The following is a 15,642-nucleotide window of genomic DNA, read 5'->3' on the forward strand; positions in this document are numbered from 1 at the left end:
AAGGCGGGGACAACAAAAAAGGCGCACTCGACCTAACACAGCGCTAACCTACAGCATGTCTCGTGAACGACAAATGATGTCGCATCTTCGTTGTTTATAGCTCCGTAACGTAGAGCCTCTTGGCGCATTTGGTTATATAACGCACGTCATCACGTTATATTTTAGCATTCTCTTCGGCCAACTGCGGCTGACGTAACAAAAGTCCTTAACGAAATGGTAAACGGTGTACACTGCGACGTGCAAGCGCTACCCAACTGCATCGTGACTGCCTTCTGCGATCGGATGCGCGAGCTTTACTGGCCATTATAGTCCGTTGACTGTTGACCTGTTGATATGAATGGTGAGCTAGTTGATATGTTGATATGAATGGTGTGCTAGGAGTCTTAAGATGCATATGTGAAATCAGCCCTATAGCTCCGTAATGGAGGTATTTTATCCGTCCGAGCCGTCACAGCGGTACGTTTAGAGGCAGTACAAGATGGTGTAATAAAATATGCCTACCGAGGTAATTGCGACGGCGTAGTAAGCATCGTTTACAGGAATTCAAAACGAAGGCGTCGAAACTAAATTTGGGTCGACCCAGCTCGACCCGTTAGCAGCTCTACGACTACAGGATTTCGGCCCAAATTGAATTGACCCGCCTTCATGAGGTGTACGAAAACCGTGCCTGTAGGCGCGTCGCAAAAGGTTGACGGCCGCTTTGTGCTGTCAAGGCCCGACTGTTTGCCACCAGTTATGTCTCGCCGTGTAAAGAGAATCGTTGGCCGCAGAATTCTACGTCCGAAAGCGTAAAAATCACGCACAAAAGAAAGAGAAAACTACTTCATGGCACGGATCTTTGGATGCGAGCCTCTTCTGTCTGGAATGACAACCTTACCGGCCTTGTAAGGGCCCAATTCTCGCGAACTATCCTTTGTAACGAAACGGCGGTCCCCCAAAAGGCGAAACGGTGGACGCGAAAACCACGACGCGCTTTGGTTCTCAGAGACGCCGAGTGACCAGCCGGCGTGGCCGAAGCGATTGCTTGGCGTACAGTCTCTAGTTCGAAGCTTCTCCTCAACCCCCCACTTACCCCTCCACCCCCCATGGCTTGCAGCACACGCTGTTCTCCGCCAGCCGTGTCCATCAAAGCGCCATCCATCACATCAACTTTTATTAAGGCGGCCCCAGGGGCCGCTTCAGGCCTCCCTCCTGCCGAGCCTTTTTTTGCTTCGCGCTCTCAGCCACGGCAACCCCCTCACATCTGTGCCTCCTCTCTTCTTCTCCAGCAGCAAATTGGCCGCCGATACCGGCGCCACAGCGGCGCCAGATGGAGCCACTTACCCCCCTTACTTCATACATGCCCTGCCCTTCGCTCTATTTCCGAACCTCAATGGTTCGGACGCCTCAGAGTTTTCTTTTCTTGCTTCCTACATTCTACGTATATATACACGCGCGAAGCGTCAAGCGTAGAGCTTATAGACACTGATATACTGTTGCGTTTCTTCCTTCTACGTTGGCTCTTCCGGGACAATCCATGGCGCTGCCCTCTAGAGGAAAACCAGGTTTTTTTAGAAAACAGTAACTAGCACACAGTTAAATCATAAACACGCGAAGTTCACAACGCGGCCCTTCACGACACCATCGCCTACGCGCTTGCGTGCGTGCCCAGTTAAAAGAAAGTTCCAGCATGTCCGGTATTCTGGTAGACGCAATGACATTTACGCAAAGATTTATACAAATCCCCTCAAGAACCACCTCCCCGGGAGGATTCGGACACCCCCAAAAATTTATTTCAGACCAACCCCCCACCCTATGACACCTTACAGGCAGGCACTCATCCACACACCCCCTCGTTCGGTATTCAACTGTAGTCAGAAAGCAGCACGTCTATGTGCTGTTTATAAAAGGGCCCGGGTCAGTCGAATGTATACAATACCGTTATACATGACGCCCAACAAACTTAGAAGAAAGATCTTACGAAAATGAAGTTGTGTCAGTTCCGGCGTCCCTTGTTCTTGCCTCATAGTTAACAGTAACCTCTGTTTGCATACTTGCGCGTATACGTATACCTGCGTTCAGACTGGTTGGTGCACTTTTATTCTAACTTGAGCTATACTTGAGCCGTACTCCGATTCGGCTACTTGGCGCAATACCTTCGAGCACTAGCTCTTACGACTGGAGAAACTGATTGAATCTCCACGTGGAACGAAGAACTAAGGAACAGGAACGCCACCCAATCTCAACACAAGTCGAAGGCACGATTTTTTGTTTTTTTTTTTGTTTTTTTTTTGTGCAAGTCATCCCTCGTCTGCATTGGGAACGCCGAGCAATGAAAGCCAAAGCACGAGTTCCCGTTCGGTCGGGTCGCATTCGTGCAGAGCTATTAAAAAAAAAAAACTATCGTGGCTAAGGGTGCGTGGAAAAGCCACGAAGTCCTGGCCGCGGCCTCCTTCCTCCAAACAAAGCATTCGCAGGAAAGCCTCGCGCCAGGAGCGACTGCGTGCCCCTTATTTTCCTTGCTCCAACTTGTAGGTTGTTTTTGTCTATAAAAGTCGCATTCTTTACGCCAGTCATCGATGCACGTGTTCACATCACGCGTTTGCCCTGGGGCGCAAGAAAAAGCCCGTAATGATGGTCTTGTTAGGGCGAGCAAGGCACCGCACCGGTATGTGCAAAGAAATACACGAGGAATCGCAAGGCCTTTAAGAGTTACGCTGCACCACGGCACACACGTGCGCTGAAATAAACACAAGCGCGTCGTACGCGGCCTGTCGTAGAGAGGAATAGATGTACAATATACTCTTGTGTACGGCCTCCAGGTTGAGTGCTGCGGAGCTCGTCAAGAGTGCTGCCGGATGCCGCTCGAGGACGCTTCGAGCGCGACACTCCGGAAACCTCTCCACGATACAAAGAAGTGGTACCGAGTGTACAGGAATCGCGAACGCGAAGGCCAAGCTTGAGATATACGATGACGAGTCGCATAAAAAAAAATGAATGATATCTCTATTTTATTCTTGTTGACAAGACGAACAAATAGGATATACCGCACGCGTGCGGCACCGGCTACTTTTTGTCTCAAGAAAGATGTAAAGCGTTTCTTATATGCGGTGTTTTACATTGTGCTATTCTATATGCGTTTGATGACACATGGAATATCACAGAGTTCGGAGTACTGCATGAAGTAACACATGAAGTATCACGTGGAGCATCAGAAGTATCACATATGGAGCATCACATGGAGTATCACATGAAGTATCACATATGGAGCATCCCACGGAGCATCACATGGAGTATCACATGAAGTATCACATGAAGTAACACGATTGATAAAAGAATGTTGCTTCAGCAAAAGATAAAAGCGTCACGAAGAAAAGTAAGGTCATCTAATTATTCCTGTTTTTCGTCGAGAATTAAGTTCAGCATTCGTCACCTGACAAAAAAAAAAAAAAGACTTCCAGGCAAGAGACAGAACAGAAGCGAAGGGAGTGGTGGGCGTCACCACATCGCACCTGGCGCTCGCTTTCCGGGCGCCTGTTTGAACGGTCGCACGACAAAAGCTTGTCAATCAATACCGGGGAGTAGCGCAGCGACGTTTTGCATTTCGTCTTGCCCACGCTGGAACGTTAACGCTAGTAGAACTACCTATGACGACCAAATGCTGCATTTTTTTTACCGAGACTTAATAAGTCAGACGCGCAAAGAATATAACCTAAACATATCTGTTCTGCCTTTAAATGATCTACGACATATATTTGTATGATTGTAAATACTCGTGTAAGAGGTTCGTGTTCATTTGATCAACCTAGTTTGTTACGCTTGTACAAAATACTGTTTTTGTTAGTACCATAAAGCGTTAGCCTGTTTTATTTGTGCGCTGTGAAGCTGCCCTTTGTATGAGATGGCCAGGTACACCTCATGCAGCTAATTGCAGCTTTTATTGCCTAGTCATCTTCGCAGTTCAACTGCATATAAATTAAAGCCAATTCAAGCCGAAACGCACCCACCACTGCTGCCCTGGACATCCCTGGCACACTAAATTGGTAAGTGCCGTGATGCTTACCGAATAACGTTTGCCAGCGTTTAGTAATGGCTTTTACCACTGCGACATTATGACGTAATTAGGGTTACAATTGTGAACTTATAAGGTAAGTCGTCCTTAACAACGTTGGCGAAAGTTGATTGGTGTACTGCCGGTGCAGGTGATGATGTACTGCAAAGTCATGCAATTCCCATATACGCAAGCCCCGATAGTTGTTCAAGAGAAAACCGCAGCGTACGTGAAGATAAATACGGGAAAAGGGAGAGCCCTGCAACACATTATGAAACAGTGAACCTTAACATACTGAGATTACAGAAAGCTGAGGAAACAGCTCTTGTCAGATACGGCAGATCAGTTAAGCAGAAGCCAGCGAATCGGTGAAACGTTTCTGATAGGAAAAACTTGCCATCCACCACACCACACCGCACCGGCTCTGATCACTGTACCAGGGAAGACTTCCCCAGCTACATTTTCATTCTGTGTGTTCTCATCCTGTATATGTATGTCTGACCATTTCTATTGAAATAGTAAAAACATCCAGGACAGACATTCCACCTCGGCTAACGTACCTCTGTCTTCATTTGTGCCATGGCTTCAGAGCACAAGGTAACTAGAATTTTATTTTTGTATATCGTTGTCCGCTTCAGTGTGCCGCGTTTTTCAACTTGCGTGAGTTTCGTAAATATAGTATAAAGTATAGTAAAGTATATAGTAGGCCTGACTACTTCCTGGTTCTCGTATTTACATATTCTAAGTTAATCGAAGCTCATTATTTATTTATTATTATTATTATTATTATTATTATTATTATTATTATTATTATTATTATTATTATTATTATTATTACTACTTTGTAAGACAACGTTCAGATTCCGCCGAGGTTTTCACACCAAGGTGTGAAGTCAGCGTTCGGTCTCAACTGTAGACGTTTTTGAGTTTATGCAAACTGAGCAGACACTTGGTACTGGAAACATTTGTACAGTGGTTGTCTGCGGTTTACGTAGAAGCTCACTACACACCTATTTTCCCGACGCACACTCCGTCATGCGTACACTCCACCCCTTTGAAAAAGTTATTGCTGAAAGCACTGCAGCAGAGATATCCAGGAAGGAAAATTTTCGCCAGGTAATATTCACTTGTAGACCTTTGTAAGCGTAACATTGTGATTTTTTCGCAAACCATCCTTTAATACAGCGCTTAATCAAGCTAGGACAGCTAAATAAACAGCAGCAATAACACAAAACAATTACCGAGTTCATACACAAGAGAGGCCCAAAATCTTACACGTCCTGCCGTCCTACAAGCGTCCTACACGTCCTACAAGCTTGCATCGAAATAAAAGTAAAAATTTAGTGCCTCAAAAAAGCCTTAGGGCCATTATTTATTTGGGGGATGCAACTAACATTAATATTTCTCTTCATCGTTACGTCTGCAAGCGCATGAAAAATGTTTCTATAGATTATATCTACGGTACTCTGTGCGAACACCCTGTACGTTTCGAACTCGGCCTAGAAAGACATTCTTCGTACAACGTTGATCGCGCCTGTACATAACATGTTTGATTATTTCGTTATTTTTTCTTGTTTAGTAACTCGATATCAGTTTCGTGGTGTTGGGATAGCCGGTTCTAACGCAGCCTACATTCTTTGCTTTCTCATCCAAATGAAAAAAAAAGCGAGAGTGAAGAGGTGATCAGTGATGCATCCGCTGTCCGAAATCTTTTTTTTTTTTTTTGGACAACACCAGTTTCACGCGAAGAGCGTTTTTATCATTCCGAGACGGTCCTACGAAGTCGTCATAAGAAATAATAGTGTTCACGCGTTCGGACGAGAATGCGCCCTCCCTCCCCCCCCCCCCCCCCCCCCCCTATAAACAAATTCCTCGTCTGGGTATTCAGTAAACGCGTCAAAGAAGAGAAAAAGTGGAGCGTTTAAGGTCCACAGGTGTCACGCCGGTTTCCCATGGAAGTCACGTTCGCGAATTCCAAGCAGGGGAACAACGGGACAAAGCGAAAGCCGACCGATACAGTTGCGAAAAAAGAACGCAGCGTTTGTTGGTGTCTAGTCGCGTACACCCTGCTGAGGAAAAAAAAAAAAGCCTGGGCTCGGTTTGCACACCAGTAGTTTTCTGTCGTCGCAATTTTTTTCTTCACCTTGTTTTGCCCGGCGAAGCAGAACGACATGTTTCCGAGGCGAAGCGAGCAAACAGGCTGCGTCATTCGGTTTCGTTTAAACAGCGCGACAGTCTCGCCCATAGGCAAACGGTTGCCATGACAACGACGCCGCCGCCTTTCGAGCCGGCGCCGCCGTTTGGCGGTATTGTCACGGCAAGTTTTCGTTTTTTTCTTTCCTTTGTTTTTTAAAGCCATATGCGAATAAGGAAAAGAAAAACAATAGAGGAACAAAGAACAGCGAAGTGAGGTACTCAATGGCGAAAGCGTCAGACATTTGTGCAGACAGCGGACTTGGCTCACTCCCACCTAGGGACCGGCAAGCTAAGCCTGCCGGCGACCCAGTCGCGTTTTGCAGGACCTAATAAAGTTTTTTTTTCTTCACTTCAATTTGTGCAGACAGTGCTCACATGAAGATTACGGGAAAAGGGCGAACTCCCACTGTTATTATTAACAAGAATATGCGGGATATGAATATGAGGCACGCCGTAGTGGAGGACTCCGGAAAATCGACCACGTCATGCTCTTTAACGTGCACTCACATCGCACAGTACGCGGGCCTCTAGCATTTCGCCTCCGTGGAAATACGACCGCCGCGGCCGGGATCGAACCTGCGACCTTCGGGTCAGCAGCCGACCACCAAAACCACTGTACCGCCGAGGCGGACAACTCGTACTATTGTACGATGAAACCCACCACGCAAACATGCATAGCGCTGAAAAAATCCCGACCCGTAGACTACTACTCAATATGCGAGCGTGCGGTCATAAATTCATCTCCTTAATCTCCTTCATATAAAGTAACGAAGTAAGAAAGAAAGAAATAGACAAAGAGAGTAGTTAGGCCAATAGGATATCGTATACATAGTTTTGTCGTGTATTTTTTCCCCTCCTATTCGAGATAAATGACTGCGAACAGCGATAGCCTTTTCACGCGGGGCATCACAGAAATAAAAAGATAGAAAAGATAGCACGAACTAAAGACGCAAGTAGATAATGCTTAAAGCACACCGAGAATTTGCGCTGCTGGCATACGCCCGTAGAATAAAGCAATAGATCAGTATGGATGAATACAAAACAAATGGTTTTCCGCGTCCGCTCTTAGATGTCGGAGTACATCCGTTCTCTTCTCTTTATGTTCTCTTTCTCCTCGCCCACGCGTTACCCTATGACGCCCCTTTGTGAAGCGTTCGCGAACGTAAAACGAAGCCAGTGTTTGTCGCCGACTAAGCGAAGGAAAGAAGGGTGGAAAAGTAGGGAGCAACTAGCGAACGTCCAGCGACACACGACCACCCACTCCTCCCTCCCGAACTCCCTTCACCACAGGCAAACAACCTCTCTCTCTCTCTCTATGTCGCATCCTTGCCGCCGGCTGAAAACGACTCCGCATCTCCCTCTCCTTCGGTTGTGACGAATTCGTATCCCGGGGCAACCGTGAGACACAAACACGAGCGCGCGGCGTCACCCATAACGCCCCACGCCCACAAACACCTGGCCGGCAAATCGTGCCGACTACTAGCCCAAGGACATCGCGTCGCAAACGCGACGTGGCAGTAGGGAAAGAGTGGCCGGGAATTGGGGAATGGGAGAGTGAAAGGCAAGGGGGAAGAGCTTCTGATTTAGCCGATATACGGAAGTGACGAAGGCGCGAGAAGGAGATTAGGGAGTGTGCGAACGAAAGGGAGTCAAGAAAGGAGGCAAGCTTCCAAGCCGAATTGGGGAAGGAAAGAACAGGGGGAAGTGGGGGAGAGCCTCTGACTAGTCGAGATACGTTAGTAACGAAGCCTAGGGAGCGAGAGATATTGGGGAGTACGCGAACGGGAGAGAGACAAGAAGGTGGGAAACTTCCAGCGAATGTAGGAAAGGGGAGAAAGAGCGAACGGAGAAGTGATAAGGGAAAAAAAGGGAAGAGAGCCGAGCCTGCTTGACCTGCGCGGGGGGAATGACAGACGGAGACAGAACGGGGTGAACGTGGGCGACTGCTTTAGAGGTGGGGCGTCCCGTTTGCATGGCTGGCCGGCGCGAGTGAAGCGGCCGCCTCCCTTAAAAATGGAACGGCGAGAGTGACTGACACCTCACCGTTAGGGTGACCACGAAAGGGAAGAGAGCGCGCAGCAACAACCTGCTGCGTCTCCCTGGGGACGAGCGCGCGGGCGAACGGATTGTTCGGGCCTCCCTCAATAAATTGGCCTGTTCCCTACCTTCTCCCTCACTACCAACATTCGGAGCTAGCATACTGCATCACTGAATTCCCTCCCTTTCTTTTCAACTATCTCCCCATTGATTCAGCGAGGCGGGACCCGGGGCGGAGCTTGTCGAAAGGGGGCCGGGCTCGGAGCCGCCGCCTGCGGCCGCATCGGGCCCGGGCCCGGCTATCACTCCGGGCGCTGAAAGCGCGCCCGAGCGGTAACGGGAGACCGCGTGTCGTAGGTTCTGTAAAGCGTGCTTCACCGCTGCGCTCTGCGGTATGACGGAGAAGCGTAAGTTCACACTCCCAATAAAAATCCTGAGTTCTGTTCAGTTTCAAGTTGGCTAATCGTTTAACAGCCTCTCGCCGCGTAACAAAAAGCGCGAAACTCAGGGCCAGCGAAGCCGTCACGCCGCTTTCTCAGCGGGGTATTTTAAAAGAAATCAGCAAATCGCTCGTTGAAGCGCCAAACGCTGTCATGAGATGTAGACACCTTCGCAGCGGTATTTCGTACAGCACACGTCGAAACAGACGGAGATATCAACACATGCAGCGAAGAAATAACAACGCGGAGCGGCGACACCACGGCATCGCGCTAACGGCGCTGGTACGCTGTTCAAGTCCGTCTGACGTTCCTCGCTATCGTGTCCTCGTGTGACGCGTACTCGCGCAAAATGCGCCGAGTGATGAGATTCAACATTACCAAACCTCATAACACAGAATCTCGGCGACTGATTACGTTAGTTCCGCTACCAACGATGATGTTTCGCGCAGAACTCCGAACGGATGTGGCTCCGGCTCTTCACTGGAACGCAAGTCTTTCGCATTTCTCAGACTCTTGCCTTCTGCAACACCAGCATGTGGATAAACCTTAAACGGCACTTCTATACTCCGACAAGCACGTTTATGCGCAATGTGTGTACAATAAACATCTCGGTGCGACGAGCCACGACATGCGTGCGGTGTGTGCGTTCTGTGAGTGTCGTATGCTTGCCGGCAAGGCACGCTACGGCATAGTGGCGTAACATGGGTGCTATATCTTTTTTTCTCGATATTCGGGCAAAACATATGCTTGCGGTAAAAAAAAAAACAGAAGCAGCAACAGCATACGTGAAAATGGGAGGTGCGGGCTCTGTTGGTGCATTTGTGGGCAGGCGCATGCGGTGAGCACGTGACTTCTACGAGGGGGGGTAAAGGTGCTACCGAGCGATATGCAGAGAGAGATAGAGAGATGTAGTCCTTCTCACCAAAGGGTAAGGAGTTAAACGGCAAATGAACGTCGCTCATGTACGTACCTAGAAGACAAAACAGAGAAGAAACAAAAAAAGAGGTAAGGTTTGGTTAGCACATGGATGGGCGGCGATCAACTACAGCGACACGGTCGAAATGCGTCATCGTTAGGCTTGACACTAGACTTTTCGTTAATTTCCAAAATAAGCTACAAAGCCCACGCTACGCAAGTACGTAAACGCATGCGGTCTTATTTCGCGTCCCCTCGCTTTCCGTCTCACGTTCTACTGCGAACAAAAGAAAGACTGTTGTACAGTCAACCACAAAAGTTTACGGACTACGCGAGTGCGTGCTAAACTGCCTGTCCGCGCCGCCTATCGTCGACCGCAGCGCTGGCCCGGAAATGGGTCTTCTCGTTATTCACTGGCTTATCAGTTTTCTACTGGCGCACAGCGCATTGTTTTTTCGTTGTTGTTCCCGCAAAGCGTTTCTCTGCAATATGACAGTCACACTTCTACTTTGATAGCCGAATCACAGCTATCACGGCATGCCTCGAACGGTGTGCCGTTGGGTAGATATCACTTTGTGAGAGCGGTTGCAACTGATAACATTCATGCTGATAGATAGCTCTCGAGACAGAAGCCCGTAGTCATGGCTGCTGAAGAGCGCGTCGCGTTAAGAAGACAAAGGTGGAAAATATTTGTGCTCAATAAGAAAATAGCCAGGCCTTCGATAAAGGGAGGATAGATCTTGGGCGTAGCGCAGCTGTCGATCGCCGCTGACGTAGCGGAAACGTCGCGAAGACGCCCTTGGCCCCGCGCTCGCGTAGTCCGTAAACTTTCGTGGTTGACTGCACTTCCATTACGCGCTCGCGGCAGGATCAGGCAGATATTATGTGGTATCTTAAAAGGGAATAGTCGTTCTAACACTATATGCCTGTCTCAGTCGTATCACGACCATTCTAAAGCGCATGAACACACGACACGATACGATACTGCATCTCAGCCGACGTGCGGCGCCGCGTTCAGGCAAACGCCACGTACGCTCGGAAAATTGCGTGTCATCGCCATGAGGTACAAAACAAACTACTTTTACAAAACACTGCCTCATTTTACAAGAACATAGTCAATGAAACCATGCCTTTGCGAGCGACAAATACGCCACAACAGGCCCGCCACCACAATGGTATACCGCTGACAGCCACCGATGTGGACGGTAGGCCTAGGCGGCCGCGGCGGCTGGGCCGCTTGCGATCCAGCGCGAGCTAGTCATAGATCGCCTGTTATTACCGAAACGATGAACGAATGTACTCTTATGTTGTGCGTTAATATGTGCGATTGGATTTTCTCGACGCCTTCGGTGTGCAGTGCAAACGTGGAAGCGAAGCGAACCGCTTCGCCGAGGCGGCCGGTGTCGCTGTTAGCTGCGGAACAGCGCTCCCCATCTCGCGAGTGGTTTGGCAGTGGGCGCTGCTATGCAGAGCCACATTTTAGGTACTATATATGAACTGTTTCGGCTCATAAATAAACCGCTGCCGATCGCTTTTCCTGCAGCCGTGAGCGGCGATATAGACAAATACCTTGGTAGTTTCGACCGGAGTGATTTGGAGCGAGGAGGAACCAGCCGGTGGCACCAGAAGCGCAACGTCACACGTCTGCGGCGCTATCATTTGCTATGGCGATAGGACGGTGTCGTCGTCACGCCGGTCGGACGACTAAGAATGCCAAAATTGTGCCGCGCGACGGATATCCGATCGGGCGTACCGGTACCACGAAACGCTCCGGATCCGAGCGTCGTGCCGCTTCTCAGCCTTTCGGCACGTCGGACGTCGGGTCGGACGCAAGATCGCACCATCTGTTTCCTGCTTAAAGATTTTTTCAATGAAGCGTTCACGCGAAAAGTAGCTTTCGTCAGCACCCCATTGGTTGATTCGTCCAGCTTTCATGACAACCCACAAGCTAAAACCTGCCCATCAGTACTGCATTCTTTGTACACAAGCGCTGAATTGCAGCAGCAGTGGTGTTTCACAGCGCCATAAACTGTACAGTCGTCACGCCGGAAGTCGATGGGTGCTCACTTTTTAACTTTGCAGCACCTTTTTATGGGGGATATAGAAACGCTTGTTTTTTTTTTGTCTCCGCTCTACTTGCCGTCTTTCCCTCCTTTCCCAATGTGGGGTAGCGAACCACAAGTTTCATTTTCAGTTAACCTCGCTGCCGTTCTCCCATCTCTCTCTCTCTCTTAAGTGACAGATACAATGCTTCACGGGTATGTGGCATCGGTCGTGAACTAAAGTCTCTCAAATGACTTTTCGAAAGATGGCACACTTGTCTTGTTGTGAGTTCGAATAAAACTTCAATGCGCACTGGGACATCTCTTTCTTCTTAGCATTTCGTTTGGCACCCATGCCGCGTACATGCAGCACATGCGACTGCATTGTAAATACCCCTCGCTAAACCCTCGTGTGCCGCCTGAATTTTCGCGGAGAAACGTGACTCTTCGCTACGGGTAGCGGTAGGAAGTAGCATTCACAATACATTTCCCTCAGCCACGAACGCTGTTGCCTGTGAATACAATCTTAGCTACATTGTATGTAGCAATCGCCGGACTGTTGATAACCCATTGGTCTAGAACCTCAAGCTTGCCGGTTGTCCACTTCACTCCTGCACTGATGACGGACCGAAAATCAGCCTCCCGTAACGCAGTTTTCCTTTGGTGTTGCCTTATTGTGATGCTCAAAACTTCACGCGCTAAACGAGGAGCTAACCGAGTCCTCGTTGGCTCAAGTAGATCTCTGTGTAGCACGACTCGAAGCGGATATAGTTGACAATGTCCACAACACTTCGAACTCATTAGTGTTACGATTTCGAACCAGTAAATCAAGTTGTCTCGCCGCATCAGTCCTTGACAGAGGGATCGGAGCCACTCTAGTTCCTTGAGGGGCCGATCTGGCTGCTTCGTCGGCTAATAGATTACCAGTCATGCCGGTATGTCCTGGTAGCCATTGATATACACGTTTTGGTCGTCTCCTATAGCTTCCAAAGGCGTCATCCATCTGAACATGAGCCTTAGTTGAAGCTACAACTACCATCGCGAATTTCCCGCTCCGACGCGACGCTTTTATGCCGTTTTAGGGTAGGCGTTGCATTCACAAAGGCGCACAAGTTTCGCATCGGACCTCTTACATGCGAATACTGCGGTACCGAAAAGACAATTGAGCATGTCCCGTGAAGCTGCGCTCGCTATGACACTCGGAGATGCCCGCTCCGGGTGTTCCTGAACCAACTGGACTCGAGACCATTTTCTGCAGACAAAATTCTAGGACCGCGGACACGTGCCTCGAAGGCACAGAAGGCAATCAAAACGCCACTGAAGTACTTAAAGTCAACAGATCCGTGCGACTGCCGTGTAGACTGGATGTGCTCCCCCAAGTGTGCTCGTGATTGTGTCCATCCCTCTTCTCTTCCTCTGTCTATCTTTTCACCCCTTGTCCCTCTCCCCCAGTGCAGGATAGAAAACCGGACGTCTGTCTGGCTAACCTCCCTGTCTTTCCTTGCTTCTCTCACTCTCTCTCTCTCTCTCTCATAACTTATACAATATGATCCACCGAGAGCGTGTCTACCCGTTGTCTTACGATACAACGCAGAGGAGATTGCATAAAGGCGGGCGAAAGTGCTCGAGTGAAAAGCCGAGCCAGCAGTCCCAAAAGAGCTCTCAAAACGTCGTAACATAGCGTACGGAATTAGCTGTAACGATTTCCATTTGGGCTAAACTCAAAGTAAGAAGCAGCTATCGATCGTCCATCCTTAGACTGAATACCAGAGAAGCGTGATGTTCGTCAAGGAGAATTGAATAAAACACAAAAAAAGTACGATAGGCTCTCTAGTTTGTGTGTTAACATTGCCGACGCTTTCGTAATTTCCATTCGGCTGCAATGAGAGTCATTATCCAATCAGTTCACGACGATGAAATCAAGCCAATGGAATCATACCGCCCAAGACGCACGAAGTATAGTAATGATGCGCCACATCACGCAATCGAAGGTAAACGAAGCGAATTACGGAATGCGTGTTGAAACGTCGTTAGCGAGAGCGGCAGCAGAGCATCGATCATGGCTTCTGAAAAAGCCATCCGCTTTACCGGGAAGCTTTCGGACGTCGTGTCACAGTATCCGAGATCACCGTTCGTAGAACCAATAGTAGATATGAAACCCAATTGTGCACGTTGACTTAAGCCCTAGTTATGTGACTGAGAACATTTCATTTGGCTGTGCCCACCGTTTCGATACGGAAAGAGATGAAATGGTTCCCAAGATATCTGCCACGAACCCCGAACTCTTTCAATCGGAGCCTATTATGAGTCACAGATTCCGGTGGTGGCGTTGTACGCGAAAAACCAAGCACATGCCCGGGTACAGAAATGAGGCCTTGGAAGGTGCGCCGGTGATGTGCCTATTGATACGCGCCGCTTTCCAATAATTGATGTTTTCTTGATCGTGAGCTTGTTGGCGATCAGCCGTTTCTGATATGGCAATCTGATCTTTTATCGAGGATACTTGTCATTTCATGTTACCACATTTCATTGTTGCCTGGATACGAACGCACGATCTCACGTTCCGGCGCAGGCGCCGGAACATGAGTCATTAGACACGATGCACCAATTGCGTAGGCGCGCCTTCACGCCCTGCCCGCGACCAATCACAGCCATTTCGCTTTCGTCGGGGATACAAATAAAGACAGAAGGAAACAAAGTATTAGATCAGGCTCGCACACGCCAAGCTTAGCTTGCCCGCATTTTCCAGACAGGGGAAGAGTTCCTGAATTTCTTTTCTTACTTTTTTTTTTTGAAGCTCGTCCTATGTATGCTAACGAGATAATGCGTCCATGTGCAACTCAGTAAGAACCGATTGCACATGGGTTCAACTGTAAAAGCACATCTTGATTCTCAACGTACTCCCAAAGTTGCAATCCACCACCTGAGAATGGGCGGACGTCGGATGTTTTCGGTAGAGAGCCATCTCAAAGAGACATGAGCTGACGCACGCAAAGTTATGCGGACGCGAGGGAACTGTATGAAAACTCCGTCGTAATATTCATCAGCCTGTATTATGCCCACTGCCGCAAGAAGCCCTCTCTCTCAATGAGCTCGGTATCAGTTGGATCATAATGTAGTATGATCAATTATCTACGGTATCAGCTGAGTATCGCGACTGATAGGTCTCGTTTTTTTTTTCGGGAACTACAAGCATACTTACAGCTCACGCTGTTCTTGACACTGAAAGTATGCACAAACCTGCTTACAGATGCGTTTTTTTTTTTAACGGAGATTGCATAGCAGGCACCGTACTTTAACTATTTCTCATTCTCGTGCTCTTTCCAATACTGCGCTGTCAATGACCTGTCACCGGTTCCTATTACGAAAAAGCTTCACGCAACCTTCTTCCCGCTTCCGCCTCTTTAACGCGAGAGAACAACTGACGACTCGGTGACAAACGATGTTCGCAGCTGTCAAATGTGCCCTGCCGTGGCCAGGCCCTTCAGAATCCAACAAAGTTGTCGCCACCCGCCGCGGGTAAAAAAAAAAAAAAAGAAGCTACCCTCCGTTGCTCTATTAGTCGACGGTTGCGCGTGCTGCTGTAGAAAGATCGCGCTGGAAAAAGAACCACATAAAAGTTAGGAAAGATCACCATAAGAAGAAATAAAGAAAATGGTAGGAGAGTATGCGTAAGCGAAGGCATTCGGGTGAAATCGCGAGCGCTCGTTTGGAAATAAATGGACTGCTGATGAACGCACGCCCACCTCCTCCTCTTGAAGGAACCCCTTCCTCGGCCGCCTCCGCACCCGAAAGAAAAAGGTGGTAGCAGCTCCCCCATCATACCATGAGCCCACGCCGGCATTGACTCCCCCCCCCCCGCTCCTGCGCCCCCCCCCCCTTCCCCAAACCCTACTCCACCCATAGTCAAGACCCTCCTCCGTTGTTCCTCAGCGCTTCCGTCTTTTGCAACCTTTCCGAACCCCGACAAAACTGCGTACAG

General features: G+C 48.9%; 2 protein-coding genes across 3 annotated transcripts in view; both read right to left on the reverse strand.

The window, feature by feature from the left end:
• LOC119405083 (zinc finger FYVE domain-containing protein 9) overlaps positions 1–15,642 on the reverse strand; it is a 316,430-nt gene that overhangs the window by 88,519 nt on the left and 212,269 nt on the right. The window lies entirely within an intron of this gene.
• Positions 1–15,642, reverse strand: part of LOC119405080 (hepatocyte nuclear factor 6) — a 198,753-nt gene that overhangs the window by 80,912 nt on the left and 102,199 nt on the right. Inside the window, exon 3 of one of the 2 annotated variants that reach the window (XM_049419202.1) lies at positions 9,626–9,673. The exons of the other annotated variant lie outside the window; for it this stretch is intronic. Coding sequence (XP_049275159.1) covers positions 9,626–9,673 — 48 coding nt within the window. The remainder of the gene's footprint in view (positions 1–9,625; positions 9,674–15,642) is intronic. 2 annotated transcript variants of the gene reach the window in all.

Source organism: Rhipicephalus sanguineus, chromosome 9, assembly GCF_013339695.2.
Source record: "Rhipicephalus sanguineus isolate Rsan-2018 chromosome 9, BIME_Rsan_1.4, whole genome shotgun sequence".
Taxonomy (NCBI): Eukaryota; Metazoa; Arthropoda; class Arachnida; order Ixodida; family Ixodidae; genus Rhipicephalus; species Rhipicephalus sanguineus.